The 18,612-nt window shown below is 43.5% G+C and overlaps 1 protein-coding gene across 1 annotated transcript; it reads right to left on the bottom strand.

Moving 5' to 3' along the window:
* Positions 1 to 8: 8 nt before the first annotated feature.
* Positions 9 to 6,516, bottom strand: pdia4 (protein disulfide isomerase family A, member 4). The gene is made up of 10 exons (XM_080020298.1): positions 6,274 to 6,516; positions 5,542 to 5,737; positions 4,839 to 5,044; positions 4,502 to 4,640; positions 3,983 to 4,188; positions 3,717 to 3,875; positions 2,130 to 2,281; positions 1,659 to 1,815; positions 913 to 1,146; positions 9 to 638 (listed from the first exon to the last, which is right to left on the bottom strand). The coding sequence occupies exons 1-10, from the start codon at positions 6,347 to 6,349 to the stop codon at positions 223 to 225; spliced, it is 1,941 nt and encodes a 646-aa protein (XP_079876424.1). The 5' UTR covers positions 6,350 to 6,516; the 3' UTR covers positions 9 to 222.
* Between the last annotated feature and the right edge of the window lie 12,096 nt (positions 6,517 to 18,612).

Raw genomic sequence — 18,612 nt, 5'->3', positions numbered from 1 at the left:
CACTTTTTTGCATTTTATTTAAAAAGAGTTAAATCGCCAACATAGTGCTTACATGCTTTTTAGAAATGGAAGAATTCAGAATCTCTTGGAATGAACAGAAATTACAATGGTTCAACACGGTAACACCTTGTCCTCCACTACCTCCCTTCTCTAAGGCTCGCAGACAGCGCCTCGGCAGACGCGATAGACGAGAGAGTTCTCAGCGGCTCGGCGAGCGGCTTCTCAGAGTTCAACCCTGTCGTGTGACAGCTTTGTGGCGTGCTGTTCCACGAACTTACTGAATCCCTCTAGAGTTCTGTCCCCGCCTTCAAACTTGACGGGACTCTGCTTGCCGTTGCGCGGCGCAAAGTATATCGTGGGGAAGCCTTCCACTTTGAACATGTCGTTGGGCACGTCGTTGGCCGTGGCGTCCATCTTGGCGATCACCAGGTTCTTCTCCGCCTTGTATTTCTTGCCCAGTGCCAGGTAGTCTGGCTCCAGCTTCTTGCAGTGGCCGCACCACGGGGCGTAGAACTCGATGAGGACATCCTTTTTGGTATCCATGACGATGTCGTCAAAGGTGTTCCCGACCACCACCTTCACCGGCCCTTTGTTGTTCTTGGGCACCGGCTGCGACTTGATGATGGGCTTCAGTTTTCCTGGGGACACCGGACAAGCACCAAGTCAATTCTAAGCTCGGAGCCGCACGCGATTTGTGTCAAAAAACGCTCTGCATCCCATTAAACTAGTCATTCTTGGTGGGGGGATGGTTTGAACCCCACCAGGCAGCAACCCTAGCCAAAGCACGGAATTAGAACGCACAGCACACATGGACGCCATTCAGAAAGTCGAGATTTGGATTGAGCATCATGCTTGAGTCACTTGATTCTTCACTTAAGAGAAAATGTGTATTTTTTCTTAAGCGAGACCAACCTTTCTTGAAGGCCATGACGAAGTCCCGGAGCACGTCGGAATCGAAGTCGTCGGGTTCCATGGTAAACTTCTTGCCTCCTTCTCCCAGAATTGCCGCATTGACCTCCTCGCCGCTGTCGCTCAGGCCCAGGCTCTTAAGCTCGTCGGAGTAGTCCTCCTCGTCGGCGATGGCGAAGGTGTACTCTGGGAAGTCCTTGGCTACTTCCAGGACCTTTGACCTCCAGAACTGAGTCGCTGCGGAATCCGAGAGAAGACGGGTGAGGGGACTTGCTCAAGCGCCGGCGTCTCGGAGAACAATGTTCAGACAGACTGTCAGCGCCTCGTGTTGACGACGCACATTTTTGTATTTTTTGAGCTTATTGTGCGTAATCACCGGGTGTCATGACATTTCACTGCATATATGAACGCCATAGACTCTTGATTAGTCATAATACCCACATTAGTGATGATTTTTCTATGATGGGGAAAAAAATAAAAATAGTGATTGTGACATCTGAGTTTGTCAGTATCGCCCCGCCCTACTAACAATTCATACGTCGTCTGAATATTTAATTGCTATTTTCACATTTTTAATTGAGCCTAGATAATAGAGATCAAAGGCTTGGCCAAGTAGTAAGCAGGAAAATGACAAGACACATGAAGTGCAACGCCTAAAGGTTTCATCTAAAAGGAGAAGCAGTCGACAGCACTGTTGTTATGCCACCGATATATAAACATACAAAAAGCGCCGAGAGAGAAAAACAAACCTTTTCTGTAGTCGAAGCTGAAGTCGACGCCGTAGTACACGACCACCAGCGGCCTCTTGGCGTAGCGCTTGGCGTCGTTGCTCGGCTTCCTGTGGCCCACGAGGGTCAACGAGTGCTTTATGAAGAAATCCTGCATGTCTGAAACTGCCGTGGAGTCCTACGTCATTGAAAAGAAAAGTGTCAGATTCTTTCAAATAACATTTATATTTTGTAAAACAAACGGCAACGATGAATAAATCTTGGCCACTTAAATTTTTTTTTACTTTAATTGGCAATTTAAAAATCTATATTTTTTATGAGGTTAACTTTAAAAAGTCAATTTTATTAACAAAAATATTTTGACACACACACACACACACACACACACACACACACACACACACACACACACACACACACACACACACACACACACACACACACACACACACACACACACACACACACACACACACACACACACACACACACCTTGACAGTGAGTGTGTTTGACGTCGGCTCGTGACTGGAGCGGAACTTCTCGGGCTGAACCATGACCACCTGCCCGGGGGAGGCCTTCAGCAGCTTGGCCACGTCGGAGCTAAAGGAGTGGAGGAACTTGTAGTCCTCCCTCAGCAGGTTGCCTGCGAGCCGAAAACAACACCGATCAGTGTTGCCTGGGTCAGTCGACTTACAGCAGAGGTACTCAACCCTTTACCAGCTCAGGAGCCACAGCTACAAAAAAATATTTTCGCAAACGCCAACATTTTTTAAACGTCTTCCCTCCATCAAACCATGATGCGTTTTAAAATAAGGCTACTAGTAATATCTTAGTAAGGCATGAAAAGCATGATGTATGCCATAATTGCAATTTATTATTATTACCACCATATTTTGATCACCATTGCAACCAGAAATGTATTATACACAAGTTATGTACAAATGTATACAGGTAGACGGCAAACCGGGAGTTATGTAGAGAAAGTGACGAGACGACTCTACTGCGCATGTCGGCAGTGTCTGCAGCGGTAGATGCGGTGTTCTCTGGAATATCTGACTTAAATGCAATGGCTTAAATAAAAAGCGTGGATTGATATAAAAGTTGTTTTTTCTATCCATTAATTGCATGGAGGCTATTGCGGTGCTTGTAGAGTGGAAGCCGATGGCGCATTCTGACGGTGGTCTCGCCTGGTGCGGTTGGGGGTCTGGTGATAAGTTCCGGCTCCAGGTTATTATTTATTTACGCTAATAATATAATTGCATACAAATAAATAATAAAATTGCCAATGGAAAGCAGGTGATCGGCCATTGATTACTCAGTTGACAGATCATTGGTCACTACCAGGAAACACTTCTCTAGATGCGCTCCCTCTCTCGAAGCAGTCATAGGTTGAGGTGTCTAATGGCAAATTCAGTTTTGAATATTGCAGACAATGTAAATACTCTTTTAGAAATTTTAAATAACACTTTAAAAAGGTGCAATTAGTCATAGAAGAGGCACATGCAGCTTGCGAGCCGGAGTATTACCTCACGCTTACAGGGGGGGATTGCAGGTTCAATTAACACATTTTACCCAATTGTTAATGCTTCGATGGAAACGCTGCATGAGTGATAGTAATCGGCAGGGATAATTTTCCAGGACGTTTTCATATAAACACCCTGTCACCTCAGTTACTTAATGTTATTAATTTTCTTTTTAACGTATTTCTGCTGATTCAACCTCTTCTTAGGAGAAACATCCACTGTGCCATAGCAGCTCACTGACATTTCTGACCTCAGAAAGTTGCAGCACAACTCTGGCAAAGTCTAATCGGTCAAAAACACTTTCCGTTTAAACTTGACAGAGGGTTCTCAGATAAGCAGGTTTAAAATGATATGAATAGATATGGAATTATATAAATAATAATTCTAAAATAAATACATTTTGTTACACATTGAATGAAGCTCTTGTTTTCCAAGACATTTTGGGCAATTTGGTCTTACGGCATGACAGCTGTGTGTGTGGTGTTCATCAGCTATTGTAGCAAGTCTAGTTTCGCCAGTGGGCCTTGGACAAACGCAGCGGAGCGTGGTACTCACAGGCTTCCATGTAGATCTCTGTGGCCGCGTCCTGCTCGCTGGAGAACACACCCACAATGACGACATCGTCGCCGTCCTTGATGAGCTCCTTCACCTGCTTCGCCGTCTGGACCTGCTTGGATGGAGGCCCCGCCTGCTCAACCATGTAGTCAACGATGCCTGGAGACCGAAAATAGAAATGTCACGGTTCGATGAGCTTGAACGAAGAAGCTGCACGTTCTATCAGTGAGAGAAAAGCCAGGGGAGCGGAGCCCTGAGCAACCTACCAAATTTCTCTTTGGGTCCATTGTACTCAAAAACCTTGCCCCTCCTGAAGATCTTGAGGGTGGGATAACCCGTGACCTGGAAACGGTTGGCTAGGTCAGACTCCACGGTGGCGTCCACTTTGGCGAGAGAAATTGGGGGAGTGCGCAAGAGAAGCTCCTTAGCTGCCTTTTCATAATCTGGGGCCAAGCGCTTGCAGTGGCCGCACCTGGAGGTTGAATCACAGCAAAACAATACTGAAACTTGAAATATTATTAAGGTTAACACTTTAACCCCTGGGGGTAAATTCAATGAAGCAAAGCATCAACGGTATAAACTGAAGCACCGATTAATATTCTAAGACCCTATGAGCCACAAATCCATTCAATTCCAAACAAGGTCATGCTTTTTCTAATGAGACCTATGGCTTCTACTTCAGTACTACAAATATATTCACTTCTATGTTAGTCAAGCTATCCCTTTGACACCGTAACAGTGAGGATAAAAGTAAATGTTTTTTTTAGTAGTGCTCCTGGGCTGACCATGGTGCGTAGAATTCCACCAGGATGATGTCGGCGTTGTTAACCGTCTCATCAAAGTTGTCCTTCGTCAGCACGAGAGTGGCCTCGGGAGGTGGTTTCCAATCAGGCTGAGCCACTTCTTGGACTCTGGCCACGATGGCTGAATTTAAAAAAGGGACATTATCACATTAATCAAAGTATGAGAGAAATAATGTTCTTGTAAACTTTAGTAACAAGGCAGGACCCCCATTTTTGAACGAAGGACGGGTATGGGTTAAATGGCGGTGGCCCCAACCTTAGCGTTTGTGTCATTGCTCAGATTATGGGAAATTTGCAAAGCAGATTTGAGTTGTCCCACCTTTTTCTGTCCTGTCTCCATCATAGTCCACCGGTTCCCCCTTCTTCAGGATCTTGAAGGTGGGGTAACCAGACACTTCAAACTTGCTCGCCAGTTCGCTGGCCTTGGTGGCGTCCACCTTGGCCACGGGTATTGGGGGGTCATTCGCCTTAAGAGTCTGGGCTATCTTCTCATACTCGGGGATAAACTGCTTGCAGTGTCCACACCTAATAGCAGGACAAGAAGGATCCGTGAGTGTGGAGGGAAAAAGTTTTTATATATGGGTCAAAAAAATGAATAAATAATAGGCAGATGAGATATACTTGAAGTCATCCTGGAGTGAAATTGCAGTGTCACAGCAGCTCACATCACAACAAATAAGTGATCACGATAAAGCAATGGAAATAGAAAAAGTTTTGAACCTATAAAAAAAAATATAAAAAAATTAAATAAACAAGCCAGTCAACTCTTATGCCAATTGTGCATTTACATAGAAAACATATGCAGTGGTGCAACAAGAACAAGTATAATTAATGTAAGAATTTTATTTAGTATACCAAATTCTATCATTTAACACCTGGCAATATTTTTAGTGAGCGATTATTTTTGAATATTTATTAAACCCTTAAGATAACACACCATTATTGATTCTATGTCTACTGATAACAGAAACTTTTTTTTTTTTTAATAAGCTTGCAAAACTTATATTAATCTAATTACTTACCATGGGGCATAAAACTCCACCAGAACAGTATCCTTGCCCTCCACGAAAGTGTCAAAGTTTTTGTCAGTGAGGACCACCACTCCATTGTCCTCCTTCACCTCTGACCCATCATCCTCCTCGTCATCATCCTCCTCCTCCTCATCATCACTGTCACCATCTTCATCCTCCAGGGCCTCATCCTTCTCCCCGGCAACATCTTAAACGATATTAATTCGTATATTAAGATACTGCAATCCCGATTTGACCTTAAATCTGTACATCTCCTCCTCTGGCTGGCTTGAGCTAAAAAACACTCTATTATATTGTTATAACCATTTTTGTTTCCCCCACCCTGTCACACAGTTAATATCTACGTTTACGCATGCGAAACTGGACAAAAACTTCATTTTGACTGATTTGTGGAGAGGGGAATAAATACAATATTTTTAAGTTTATAGTATAACGGTACGTTTTTTATTTTTATATTGATATAAAGGCATAAAGTCGCTCATTACGAACTACGCGCTGAGTAATTTTGACCCTTGCCCCGACCCGTCTCTGTAGCTGCGTAAAGCCTGTAAAAGCGAGAGGGGGGGGGAATCACCATTAGCTTGCTAGTTGACTAACACACTGTACAGGACAAATGGAAGAAATAGCAATTACTTCGATGGCGCAATACGAAGAAAGGGCAGTGCGACCGAAAGCGGCGCACTCCTCCAGATACGCGCTTGGTTTCTTTAAACGCACACTTACCATCTTCGCACCTGACCACATTCGCAATGTGTGCAACGCCGAGCAGCACAACGAGAAGCAGCGCCACCTTTTTCATTGCGGCGGATTTCGAGGGGGGGGGGGGGGGTGGCGGCTCCGGTCCGAACGGAACGGAACGGAGGTGGACAGGCTTCCCTCTCTGTTTCAATCACAACACTCGCGAAGTGTGGACGCTAGACGCGGCGAGGCTACGTCCAGGCTCAAATGTGGTGTGTGCGGATTCCTGCTCTCCTCGGTGATTTCATACCGAACTCGGCGCAGCACTTCCGGGATCACGCCACGCCCCCCTCTCCCCCGCCCCGCCTGGAACTTGTCTGACTTGCCACGTTCTGATTGGGCCGCGTCAGCCGCCGCCGTCCAATCGCGTCTCGCCACTCAACTCCTCCGGTCGTTTACGTCTGAGGCCCTTATTGGACGACGCTGTGCTCGTTTCCCTACCTGTTTCCTGAAATTCAATCAGGTGGGCATAGGCGTTCATAGGCTTTATATACTATATTATATTTATTACGCCGTAGTCTTGATAATAAACTCATAGATAAATCAAATAAACAAGTGAGGAATCTTTTTTTTAAATACCACTGCATTTTTCTGTTAGCCTAAGAAATCTATACATCCACTTATTTGAGATAATAAACACATCAGTCCACATGTAGGAGTCCCTGGACTGTCACGTTAGTGTTTTGGTGTCTTTTGAATTGCGACCATTGGTTCTTCTGCATGTCTAAAACACCGTCCATGCTATCTGTCGACCCCAAAATGCATCGTAGCGGGAAGAAAAACCTCCGATCTCAATCTGGAACCGAAGGACCCTATGAGCCATAACTAGCGGTGTGGTTTGGGGATGAGCGTTACTCTTAGTGTGTGAAGCAGTTTCCGCCCAATGTCAAGCCTCTCTTTCTGGCCCCTTTCTGGTCTGATCCGCCAGATCAGAACAATGAACAGACAGATCCGTTCCTATCCGAGGACCCAATCACAAATAATTGTGAGTATTTATCCCCTTTGTTCTGTACTTGGTTGAACCGCCTATTACAGTCTTCCTATCCAATTGGATAAGTCTTAATTCATTTTGCACGAAATCATGGAGCACAATTTCCTCCTTCCTCCTTGGAAAATTGCACAAATTGTGCCAGGATTCTTTGGTGGGGCAGCGGTGGACGGCGGTTTTGAGGTCTCGCCACAGATGTTTGACTTCCCTACTTTTCTGCACTTCCAAACAGCTCTACCAGTGTCGATGGCTTGCTTGAGGAGCAACGCATTTTATAAATGTTTTCATAAACGAAACTTGGAGCAGGATATGAAGGGATCCTGAAAAGTAAATATTTGCAGTTTGTCCGTCCTCCCTTTTGACTTTCTCTCCCTCCGAATAATCCTGCCTCCTTTGTGTAGTTCTCTCACTCTATACTGTCCACATACACCCTACCTGCTCATCCCTCTTTTTCCCCCTATTGCCTCCTTTTAAGTCTCCTCTGCCTCTTCTTTCTCACCCGTTACTATAGCGCTGGGAGACTGACATCCAACATGTCTCCTGCAATAGGTCTGCGACATCCAGGTTCATAATGGAGTGACTAATATATTACAATCTAGTGTGAGAAATAAAATATTGGATAACTACCAGCAGACTGGCCTGCAGAGAGAAAAGAGAGAGACGGAGCAAGTGTGTGTGAGTGTGTGTGTGTGTGTGTGTGTGTGTGTGTGTGTGTGTGTGTGTGTGCGTGCGTCTGCGTGAGAGAGAGAAGGGGGAGGGGGGTTGGATGACTGAAATAAAAATCAAGGTGCATAGTTCTGTGTGTTTTATTTCGCCAGTACGTTTGCTCACGGTTAGATCGCCCTTTCCGTCGGGTCACTGTAATCGAATGTGCACTCGTTCTGCCGTGTATGCAGACACACAATTGCATTCTTGTGTTGGTGCGTATGAGAAGTATTTTCTCTATGTTCGTAAATAGACACCGTCCCAGTCTGGGACTACGTAGCCTATTCTTCAAGGTGATCAGTTCCAGGCTCAGCAAGTCCTGCCATGTTTTGGCTCCAGCCAAGCACTAATCCAGGTTGTTCCAATCAGCCAATCCACGCGTCGGACTGTGGAAGTGAAGGCATACATCATGGCAGCATATTACAAGGACATATTTATTTGACTTTTCCCATAGAGAATCAGGACTAATAATCATTCATTCGGAGTTCATTTAAATCTGCTCCAGGGCGCATGCTGTTGCAGCAGCCCCCAAAACATCAAAAATGATTCTTAGAATATTCCTGGAATTAAAAGTTTCATTTGAATGAAATTTTTTAATATGTCTTTTTTTTACGTGTTTTGGTCTACACTTCTGACCTTGTCTCGGCATTGCTATCAAACCAAAAATTCTAAGAGAAGGCTCAAAGGAAAAATAAATACAAAAGGCATACCATAATAGCACAAATTCACCAAAGAGCTTTTTCCAGTAAATTTCTGAATTACTTCAATCTATTACTTTAAATGTTTTTAATAAATAAATAAAAATTGCTCACCTGGAGCAATAACGTTCTGTATGAATTGGAGATATTGTTGATGTATGATCCCTATTGAACGGTCTCTAGGGCAACGCTATCTGCTGGTGAATGCAAACATTGGAAGTGATGTGGCGTTTTCAGCCTGCTTGAAAACACAATGGGATGCACACGCAATACAAATGATTGGTTACATTTCAAATTATTCGACATTAAAAGCAAATAGAGTGTCAGTAGGAGGTAGGAATATCATATTATAAACCAAGCCTAGCATGGTGTGAGCAGATGGCGTCCCATAGAGCGCATCCAACCGACTGGTCTTAGACCACTTGCACCAGTCGTCATGGCTCGGGATGACCGCAAAGACGCGTACAAACACTGGATGACTTACGGAGATACCAAACAGTATTATTATTTTTTTTTTACGATACCTCGCAAACTGCATTTCAACGCGTTTGTTGGTGAGGTAATGGTGACTGCAGGACCTACTAAACACTGTAGAAAGGCTGGCGGCAACAGGACCAGCATACCGACGTGGGGACACGAATCTCTACAGAGACAACGTAAGAATGTTTTGAAAGAGGTCAGACGCAAATACACACACACACACACACGCACACACACACACACACACACACAAATACGCACACGTACTGGCATGTCCTTAAAATAACCTGAGTGTTTTGTTGGGAGAAAGCTTTGTTGTCTTGCGGGCGACTACTCCTGAGATCCGCGACTGGAGTGGGGCAGGAGGCTGCACAATGCGCGGGTACCCGGCTCGCTGACAAGCCTCAAGGAGCCGTCCGTCAAAAATAATTGGCCGTGACGGGGTGAAAGGACAGAATGGAACGGAACGGACCATAATAGAATAGCTTGCATGTTACCTTTTCAGTTGTATGAGCGTCTTTCCTCGGGGCGGTATGACGGCGGGGACTTGGGAGTGCTTGGGCTTCTTGGCCGACACCGCCGCCGCCACGACGGATATCTGGGAAGGAAAGTGAACATGCGCGCGAGGGCACATGCGCGACTTGCTTTGGCAGATGCAGAATTGTCATTCTATGAGGTACTCTATAGCTCAGAATGTATCGCATTCTTTAAGGCGTTTTTGCGGAACATCTGACTCGGCATGTTCCGACACAAGCGTCTGTGGTTGTTGATGTGTGGAGAACGAAAATGAGAAATGGGCGCATCTCCACTCATTTCCATCGCATGACAGATTTTTCCCCTACGTGAGCCATGGGTTCAGCTCCTGATAAAGAAGATCCTTGAAAGCTGGTGTACACTGTCGTTTCTGGCTCCAGTGACTACACTTCCCGACGCACACCTCACACAATTATTATAATTTATTTATCAATTTTGGAAAATGTAGTGGCTCAGAGGTCCAGGCGGCTGTCCGAAGCTTCCCCTCACCCTTCACAGCTGAGGCTTAGAATCGACTAGAGATCGGGGGCAAATTGAAAAGACTGATTAAGATTCCCCTCTGTGCTCAACGTGAACAGTCATACTGCAAAATCTCAGCCCTAAACCAAACCCCAAGTATCCCACAGCGGTCATAAAAACAACTCCACCCCCACCCCCATCCAGTGGTCTTGGTCGGTGTTCCGATACGGTGACGCTGCATTCACCGGCAGAGAGAGACGGTGCCACTGGAACCTCCCGTGTGTTGCTTCTTCATTCCTGACCGCCCCGTCGTACAACAGCAGCTCTCCTCCCGGCTCTCGCACAGAAAGGTGTGTACGGAACGGGGCCCAGCCGGACAGGGTTTAAAGGCCTTCGCTACGGCCAGACGACGCCCTTGCGTTCCGAAAGAAACAGGCCCTGCAGCCCAATCAATCACGTTGCTCTGCTCACCACAATGGCACCACTCCAAAACGAGGAGGTCCAACTCCCAGAAGGGCCATATGCCGCGTATGTGATCGCAGGCAACCGAGGCTAGAGGCAGCGACCTCACATGGAGCCCCGGGGATGGATCAGAGGCGGAAAAAACACAGTATCCGGGTTGTGGCGGAGATGTCGGCGTTCATACAAAACAACAATTCGTTGTGACGTGCAGCTCCATTCACTGCGGATAAACGGTTTTGGCACACGGGCGTCCTCCTCGAGTCCGGGACGCGTTCCGTCTTCATATTCCGTCATCTCTTCATCTCTTCATCCTCCCTCACATACGTATTGTTATCTGTAACGCACCAAACAGAACTCCACTCCCGCTCCCCGGCCTTGTACGGTCTCCCAGGAATGCGCGCTCGGCCAACCCCCCGGCCTTGGCAACCGTGTCTGCAGGGGCTGCAGGAAGACGGGGAAGAGAGAATTTCCGGCCCTCCAGAGAGGACCGTCGAGCAGAGAGAGAGGCCGACCAGCTTCCAAAGGGCGTTGGAGACCGGGCCATCTTTAAAAAAGAAACCGAGAGAGATTGAGAGATGAGATTGAGTGAGAAATGCCAGAGCGACACAGAAAGACTCAATATTCAAAGCGCGTTAGTGCGGTGAAACACGTCTTTCTCAGAAACGATGTCACTGCTGATAGTTTTTGACAAAATAAGTTTGTAGTTGCTGACTCATTGGTTTAAATATATTCTGGGGGGTTTCGCTTCGGAACTCAAAATGGAGGTGCAAGAAACATTACAAAAATACTAAATAGATAAGACATTAAAAACATCCAAACCATAGGGAAGTGTGTGTGTGTGTGTGTGTGTGTATGTGCATAGTTGGTGAAGATGATCATTTGTGATCGTGTCTATAGTAAAATAATCATTATAATTAAATTCATGTATTAATGTATAGGTTATATAAGTATTTATATTTTTGAATATACTGTATATATACAGCGCATATATAACATCTTTCTTCATAATTATTTGTCTGCTATATATATATATATATATATATATATATATAGCAGACAAATAATTATGAAGAAAGATGTTTCACTATTAGTGTCAAAATATAAGAAAATAATTAGCTTCAAGACAAAACAAATTAGACTCTAGGCCAGATGGAAAGTAAAAAAAAAAAAACACATCCCACAGTCAGATGCCAATAAAGACAAATTATTTAAAACATTTCTGTGCATGATTGGATTGTGACCCACGGGGTCGTGGTCCCTGCCGAGTGTCCGGAACCCTCCACAGCCAAGGGCACCCCGGCATGCACATACACTGGTAAGGCAGTCTCGTAAGGAAGAATAGAATAGAATGCAATTGAATGTTTTAATTGTTTCCATGGGAGCGTTCCCATCCACTAATCGGCAAAGCGTCGAGGCCGTTGCCATGGTAACATCTGTTCGGCGTCAGCGCTGCAACGTGGTAACCACCTTGGTGCAGGGACGTGATGACGCGCCTGCGTGATTCGATGTTTTCAAACGAAAGGCGCGTCGCTTCATGCGTTCCAAAAGGGCTTTCATTCCAAGACATAATCAGAAACGGGCGCACGGGGGTTTTTTTTGTGTGTGTGTGCGTGTGCGTGTGTGTGTGCGTGTGTGTGTTTTTAGTTTTACCTGGTGCCGTTTTGAATAGCAACCAAACATGCACGTCTGGGATGCGACCTTGGGTTTTTAACGCCGTCCGTGTCTTTTCCATTCACACGGTTTTTTTTGTTTTTTTAAATAGTTGGATAAGAAAGGTGGAATAAGAAAAGAAAAACCCCAAGGGAAGCGTTAAGTAGAGTGCAGTAGGCGCACGCGTTTGCCGTGTTTCTTCCTAGACTGCACAAGAGACGGGGGCCTTGTCCATTTTACGCCACGGCTTCCCACGCGTCACCGCGGTTTCGCACGCGGACAAGAGAGGGCCACTGCGCGCAGATCGCACGGACACTGCGCATGCGCTAACACCGAGGGTCTCGGGCAGGTGCCAGGGGCTGCGTTCCACAGAACTGGAATAAAAACAATAAAACGTATTTCTGACATCGCCGTTGCTCCCTGTAGGGGATGAAGAAAAAAAAAAAAAAAAAAAAAGCAACACAGCATGTGTGCCTTAAAATGAGTGCGAAGGAATATACAACAATTTCTAGCTCTTTTCTCCAGTTGAGTCAGAATGTATGAATTTTTTATCTCTGACCTCGGTGTGCGCCCCTGGGGTCAAGGTGCGGTTCTGCGAATGTTCTCCTGGGTGTTGGGAGATCATGACAAAATCAGAAAATATCAGACTCAGTTGTTGAAAAACGTTAATTATCGGACATGTGTTCCTGGAAAGAGGAAGCTTCTCAGGGCTTCTCTCAGAAGAAAAAAAAAAAAAAAAAAAGACAAACAAACGCGTGGGCCCGCCCATAACGACAATGAGGAAAAAATGTATTTCACTCAATTCAATCTAAGTATAAGCACAAGTTGTGACGTAAATTGTTCGTATTTACGCAAGGAAAGAAAAGAAAAAGAGGCAACGACGAGGCCTTAGGTGGTCGTGGTTCATTGCTGTTCTACAGCAGGATATCTGGTCATAAATAGGTATTTTGGTCCATAGGCCCAGTCAATATAAATATTTATTCAAAACGAGGTCCAACCCTGCGCAGAATTTTCCACGGGTCTTGCCTTGCCTTTGACGTGGCATGTCTGTCTCAAAGCAAAGGATACAAATAAATAAATAAATGAATAACAACAATAATAATAATAATAATAATAATAATAATAATAATCATCATCATAATAATAATAATGATGAACATTGCAATTTACTTGAGGCACGTATGAGCACGTCACGGACCCATTTCCTTCAACACGAGTCCGCCATAACGCGCACGGCTCCGGGATTTCTCATTTGAAGACTATTTTTCCGTGCACCTGGCGGGCGACGCTTCCCACAAAACAAGGGCCTGGAAGAAGTTCCTAAAAACACGCTTGAGCAGTTGAATTTGGAATTAAAGCCTTTGGCCCGGATGGCCTCGCTGGCCCAACTCGCCCAGGAGCAGCCAGCGAGAGTCCACCGCTCTGCAGCAACTTCCATTGCATCCGATCTCGCCATTTCGGTCGCCTCCGCCGCCGCCGCCGCCGCCGCCGCCCGGTCGCGGTCGCGGTCCCTCGCGTGCCCTATTGGCCCCCTTCGTGAGGGGGGGGGGGGGGGGAGGAAGGGGACGCGCGCCCGGGCAACTCCGCCGGTCCACCTTAAAAACGCCTTCCGGTGTCGCCGCCCTCCCCTTTAAGAGCGCGCCGCACTCCCCCCGCGCGGCCGACGGGGGGCGCCGTCGGACCGCGCCGCCCTTCCCGCTCCCCGCGCGGGGGTCGCGTTTTCTGCGCGATTTATTGGGGACGGAGGCGCCCGTTCAGCCGCGCGCGTTCGATCGCTCGTTTTACGTCCGAGTTTGATTCGATCGGGAACAAAAAAAAAACAAAATAAAAACGGTCGGCGTCGGAGACTCTGGTGCTGAGCCGCGATCCGTCCACACAGAGCAGTTGGAGGCACGAAATGGGTTAAAAAAAATATATAAATATGCATATTTTATATATATATATATATAAAATTCGTTAAACGCGGCGGTAGTTCATCATATTTGCACAACTTTATTTCGCTTAATAAATAGTTTACTCAACGAAATATATGTAAACGAAACGGTCAGTTCCCCATTACGTCGTAATAGCGTTATGTAAATACTATAATCCACAATAATTTATGATGAAATGCCGCCAGAATAGTTGTGTAATTTCCAAAGCCATATATATATATATATATGGCTTTGAATGAAACATATAGAAATATTCGAATATATAGGCTTATATTCGTTTCCATAAAGTAATGTAAATACCACGTCATATTATCCGAATATGACATTTATTTTACTACTTCCAGTAACAGCTCAACCCAGACCCATTGCTTCTAAAAGGGTACACTCTAACGTTATAAAGGGTGCTATCACTGGACAATGCTTAACAATGCCAACTTTTATTCCGAGTTATGTTTACAATGACCTTTGTATATTCTATTCTATTATATATGTTCCACTTTAAAAAAAAACAACTATTGCAAACTCAATTAAACGTTTCTTCCTCTAACGTGGAAAACCGTTGCAGATCAACACCAGGGCATAATCTCTGAAATACCTTGACATTTATTTGTCTTTATTTTTTTTTTGCCATTTTATTATCCTGCATAATGAAAACAAGTTCCCCGTAATAATCTGTAGATCAATACGAAACGATCCTCTTTATAAAACTGAAGCTTTAGTCTCTACGTGTGAACAAAAACACTGGCACTGTAACGTGGAACATTGTGACATTACTTGGGCTTAATATTATTAATGCTTATAAATAAACACACGTTCATGGTGTATTTCATTCATTTTTAACAGCTAAGACAAATGAAAAAGAAATGACACCGTCACGCAAAAGGAGAAACAAAATAGGAAATGTAGCCCACATTTTATTAAAATATATCTCTCCAAATACATCGATATTCAAGAATGAGGATATTTTATGTTTCACACACATCATAAAAACGGTGCGGTGAAATGATAAGGCGATTTTAGAGGAGGTGGAATAATAAAAAAAAAAAAAAAAAAGATTACACTCAGATAAGAAAACTACTCTTAATCAGGAGAAATATATACAAAAAAAAAACAAAAACAAAAAACAAAAAAAAAAAATTTTGCAAAAAAAAAAAAAAAGTATATTGCGAGAGACGACAGAATTTCTATTTAAATGATTTAAGAAAATAAGCATAAATAATATCGCAGATATTTCAGACACCCCCTTTGCTTGCAGCTCAGATCACATTTCAAACATCTATCAGGAGTGTGAAGAGAGATCCACCGTTTCATGCAGATCTTATCAAAAATGGGAATAATGGAATGAGGCAATAGCTCCTTCATGCATAACCGGTGATTGTTTTGAGGTTTTATTTTTTTTGGGGGGGGGGGGGGGGGGGGGGGTATAGGTGGACTCCTGGAGGCTGGAATCCCCTGCTTTTCCTCTTTTGTCCCATGCACATACACCGTGAATGCAAATTGAAGGAGCGTTGGCACATGGGGAAATAGGACGTCCGCCCTCCTCGGACACATGCCGCCGCCGCCGCCGCCGCCTCCTCCTCTATGCCCTGCAGCAAGGCAGCAGCGCCGTGCGCCGCCGTCCAGTTTGACATACAGCCCCACTGGTGCACCTCTGGTGGGGAAGGTCTGCAGCCTATTAATGTCGGCGCCATCGGGCTGCCTGGCTAATGAACAATCAACAGAGACTGAGCCACTAGTGCTTTTCCATATACACACATCCCATCTACAAGATTCAACAACAGGCTCATTTGGCATCATATCCACCGTTTTTTAAGCTTTTTTTATATTTTCTTTTCACAAACATATAGTGTTATTTATGTAGTATTATTTTTCAAGTAGAGACTATTGCGTTATGCACTAACCTCAAATGTACTTAACATAAATATTGATATTAATGTTCAACTTTGAAATTTAACATTAATATTGATAGATTTGATAGATGTCATAATGTCCTGGCAACACATTAGCGCTTGTCGTTTGCAGAGTATTTTCTAAACCTTTAAAAAACATTGGACTGGAGTAATTTGATCAACTTAAAAAAAGGATAATCATTTGTTTAACATACATTTTTTTTGGGGGGGGGGGGGGTTCTCAACCTATAATGTGTATCTTCATTTCAGGTTGAGAACGCCTAAGAAATATACATTTTACAAATCAAGCAATTTTTTTTTAGTTGATCCAATGACTCATTTTTTCAAAGGAGCCTTGTTGTTGTGTGGCTTTATTTCCAGCCTGTTTCTCTGGAATGAGGGGCCAAAGGTTAGAGCTGGACCTGATTGTTCACAAATCCCCACAGTGTGAGCCGGAGCACACATCCACACCGGCTCTTCCATCCCCAAAAAAAAAAAAAAAAAAAAAAAAAAAAGTTTGGTCTTTTATTTAAAAACAATTAATGCATATGGGCGACAATGAGAATTGCTTGCCGGGTCCACTGAAAATAGAAGATTTAGGTTAGTAATTAATTTCAGCCATTGCAATGAGCAAGATGTTGCCAAACCTATAAACTAGGATGAGATAAGAGAAGATAATAAGTTAATAAGATAATATATGATAACATAAGGGTTGATTATTAATTACGAGATCGATAACGACAACCATGGTTTTCTATGATAGTGAAGATGTCCCCAAAATTTTCCGAATTTATTAGTCGGTTGTGTGTGTGTGTGTGTGTGTGTGCGTGTGTGTGCGTGTGTGTGTGTGTGTGTGTGCGTGTGCGTGTTTGTGTGTGCGTGCCTGCGTGCGTGCTTGCGTGCTTGCGTGTAATGCTCAGGATTAACTTCATGTGATTCATGAATATTTTTTTCAGCAATGTTTTTGTTCCTGATATGATCAATATCCGACTCATGGTGTCAAGCTGTTGAAGATTAAATCTGTAATGTGGACACTAAGCAGAAATAGAGAGACCTCATGCAAGTGGGGGTAATATGTTTCATATATATCCGTATCAATAATAATGACTTTAAATTAATAGGAATATGTAAATAATATTATTTCAATAATCGCTTAATTTAAATAATACTAGAAATGTGTTAAAAGTAAAAAAGATTGAAGGTATTAATGACCACGCTATTTAGGTCCGATGAATAATTCATAGAACAACCCCAACTAATAGGAGCCACAGGCTGGGCCTGTATTGAGCACAAAAGCAGCTGAAACAAAACAGTGACAGGCAATCAAATTATTTTTATCAATAAGCCTAACAGTGCATTTACATTTTTATCCATTTATATATTTTAAGAAGAACAACGTATGTGCGATATATAAACAGTAAGGAAAGGGGATCCTTTAGGAGGATAAATGACATTTATTTTACGAATAACAATTAGTAAAATAACACTATGTGGGACGCTTTAAAAAAAAAACACGCTCAGTTCATTATGATTAATCTAAGGGTATGGGGGTGGTATGGAGGAGTCGACGCAGCCATAGGGGAATACTTATTGGGAAGAGCTTGTTGATTGACGCTTGAATATTTTCTTAAAGTTACCAGATCTGCTGCTCTTCGGCATCAGGCCACATCTTGTTCTGCAAAAAAAACCAAAAAAAACCTCCATAATCGAGTCGAGCTCCATGACCAAGCACAAGCCCTGCAAGCTGCTTTTCCCCTTCCAACTTGTTTCTCTTAATGGCAACATGAGCTTCTTAAGGCCAAGTATCAACTGACGGACAGTGTAATATAATATATAGATCTACAAAAGGGGAAAATCAACTCCAGAGACTTGAGTGATTATTTTCATTTATATTATTTTGCAAGCTGTGATAACAAGACAGTTTTTTTTATTTATTTATTTGGTGTATCAATTGCAACACGATTTTATCCTTAGATGAGAAAAATAATATTGTGATGTGATGATATTAAGCTTTACTTTTATACGTGTTACTAAAACTACTTAACATATGCCAAAATAATAATAATAATAATAATAATAATAAAATATATATATACACATTTTTTTAATAATTATATTTTGAATGTTTAATGTATTATTATTATTATCGTTATTATTATTATCATTATTATTATTATTATTAATAATAATAATAATAATAATAATAATAATAATAATAATAATAATAATAATAATAATAATAATAATATAGGTCTTCCAAAGCTAGGTTGGAATGACCTATTGTAATTGTAATTTTAAAACATGCCCCAAAGTGAACATCAATGACACCAACACCACCGGTGGCTGCAGCTGCACCAGAAACACCAGGGTAAAGTCCTCTCTTCCCCTCCAGGCAGCAGGGTCCTCTGCTCCCCACTCTGCCCGGCGTGGTCTATCTGACCCCGGGCCCTGTTGTGCGGGTCACGGGCAACGCATTTCTTCCGAACTTACTTCTTAAAATAAAGGAGGAAGCTTCAGAAACCCGA

The sequence above is a fragment of the Zeus faber genome (genome assembly GCF_960531495.2).
Source record: "Zeus faber genome assembly, chromosome: 19".
Lineage (NCBI taxonomy): Eukaryota > Metazoa > Chordata > Actinopteri > Zeiformes > Zeidae > Zeus > Zeus faber.
Note: the sequence above shows the minus strand (reverse complement) of the source record. Positions and strands in the feature narration are given on the sequence as shown.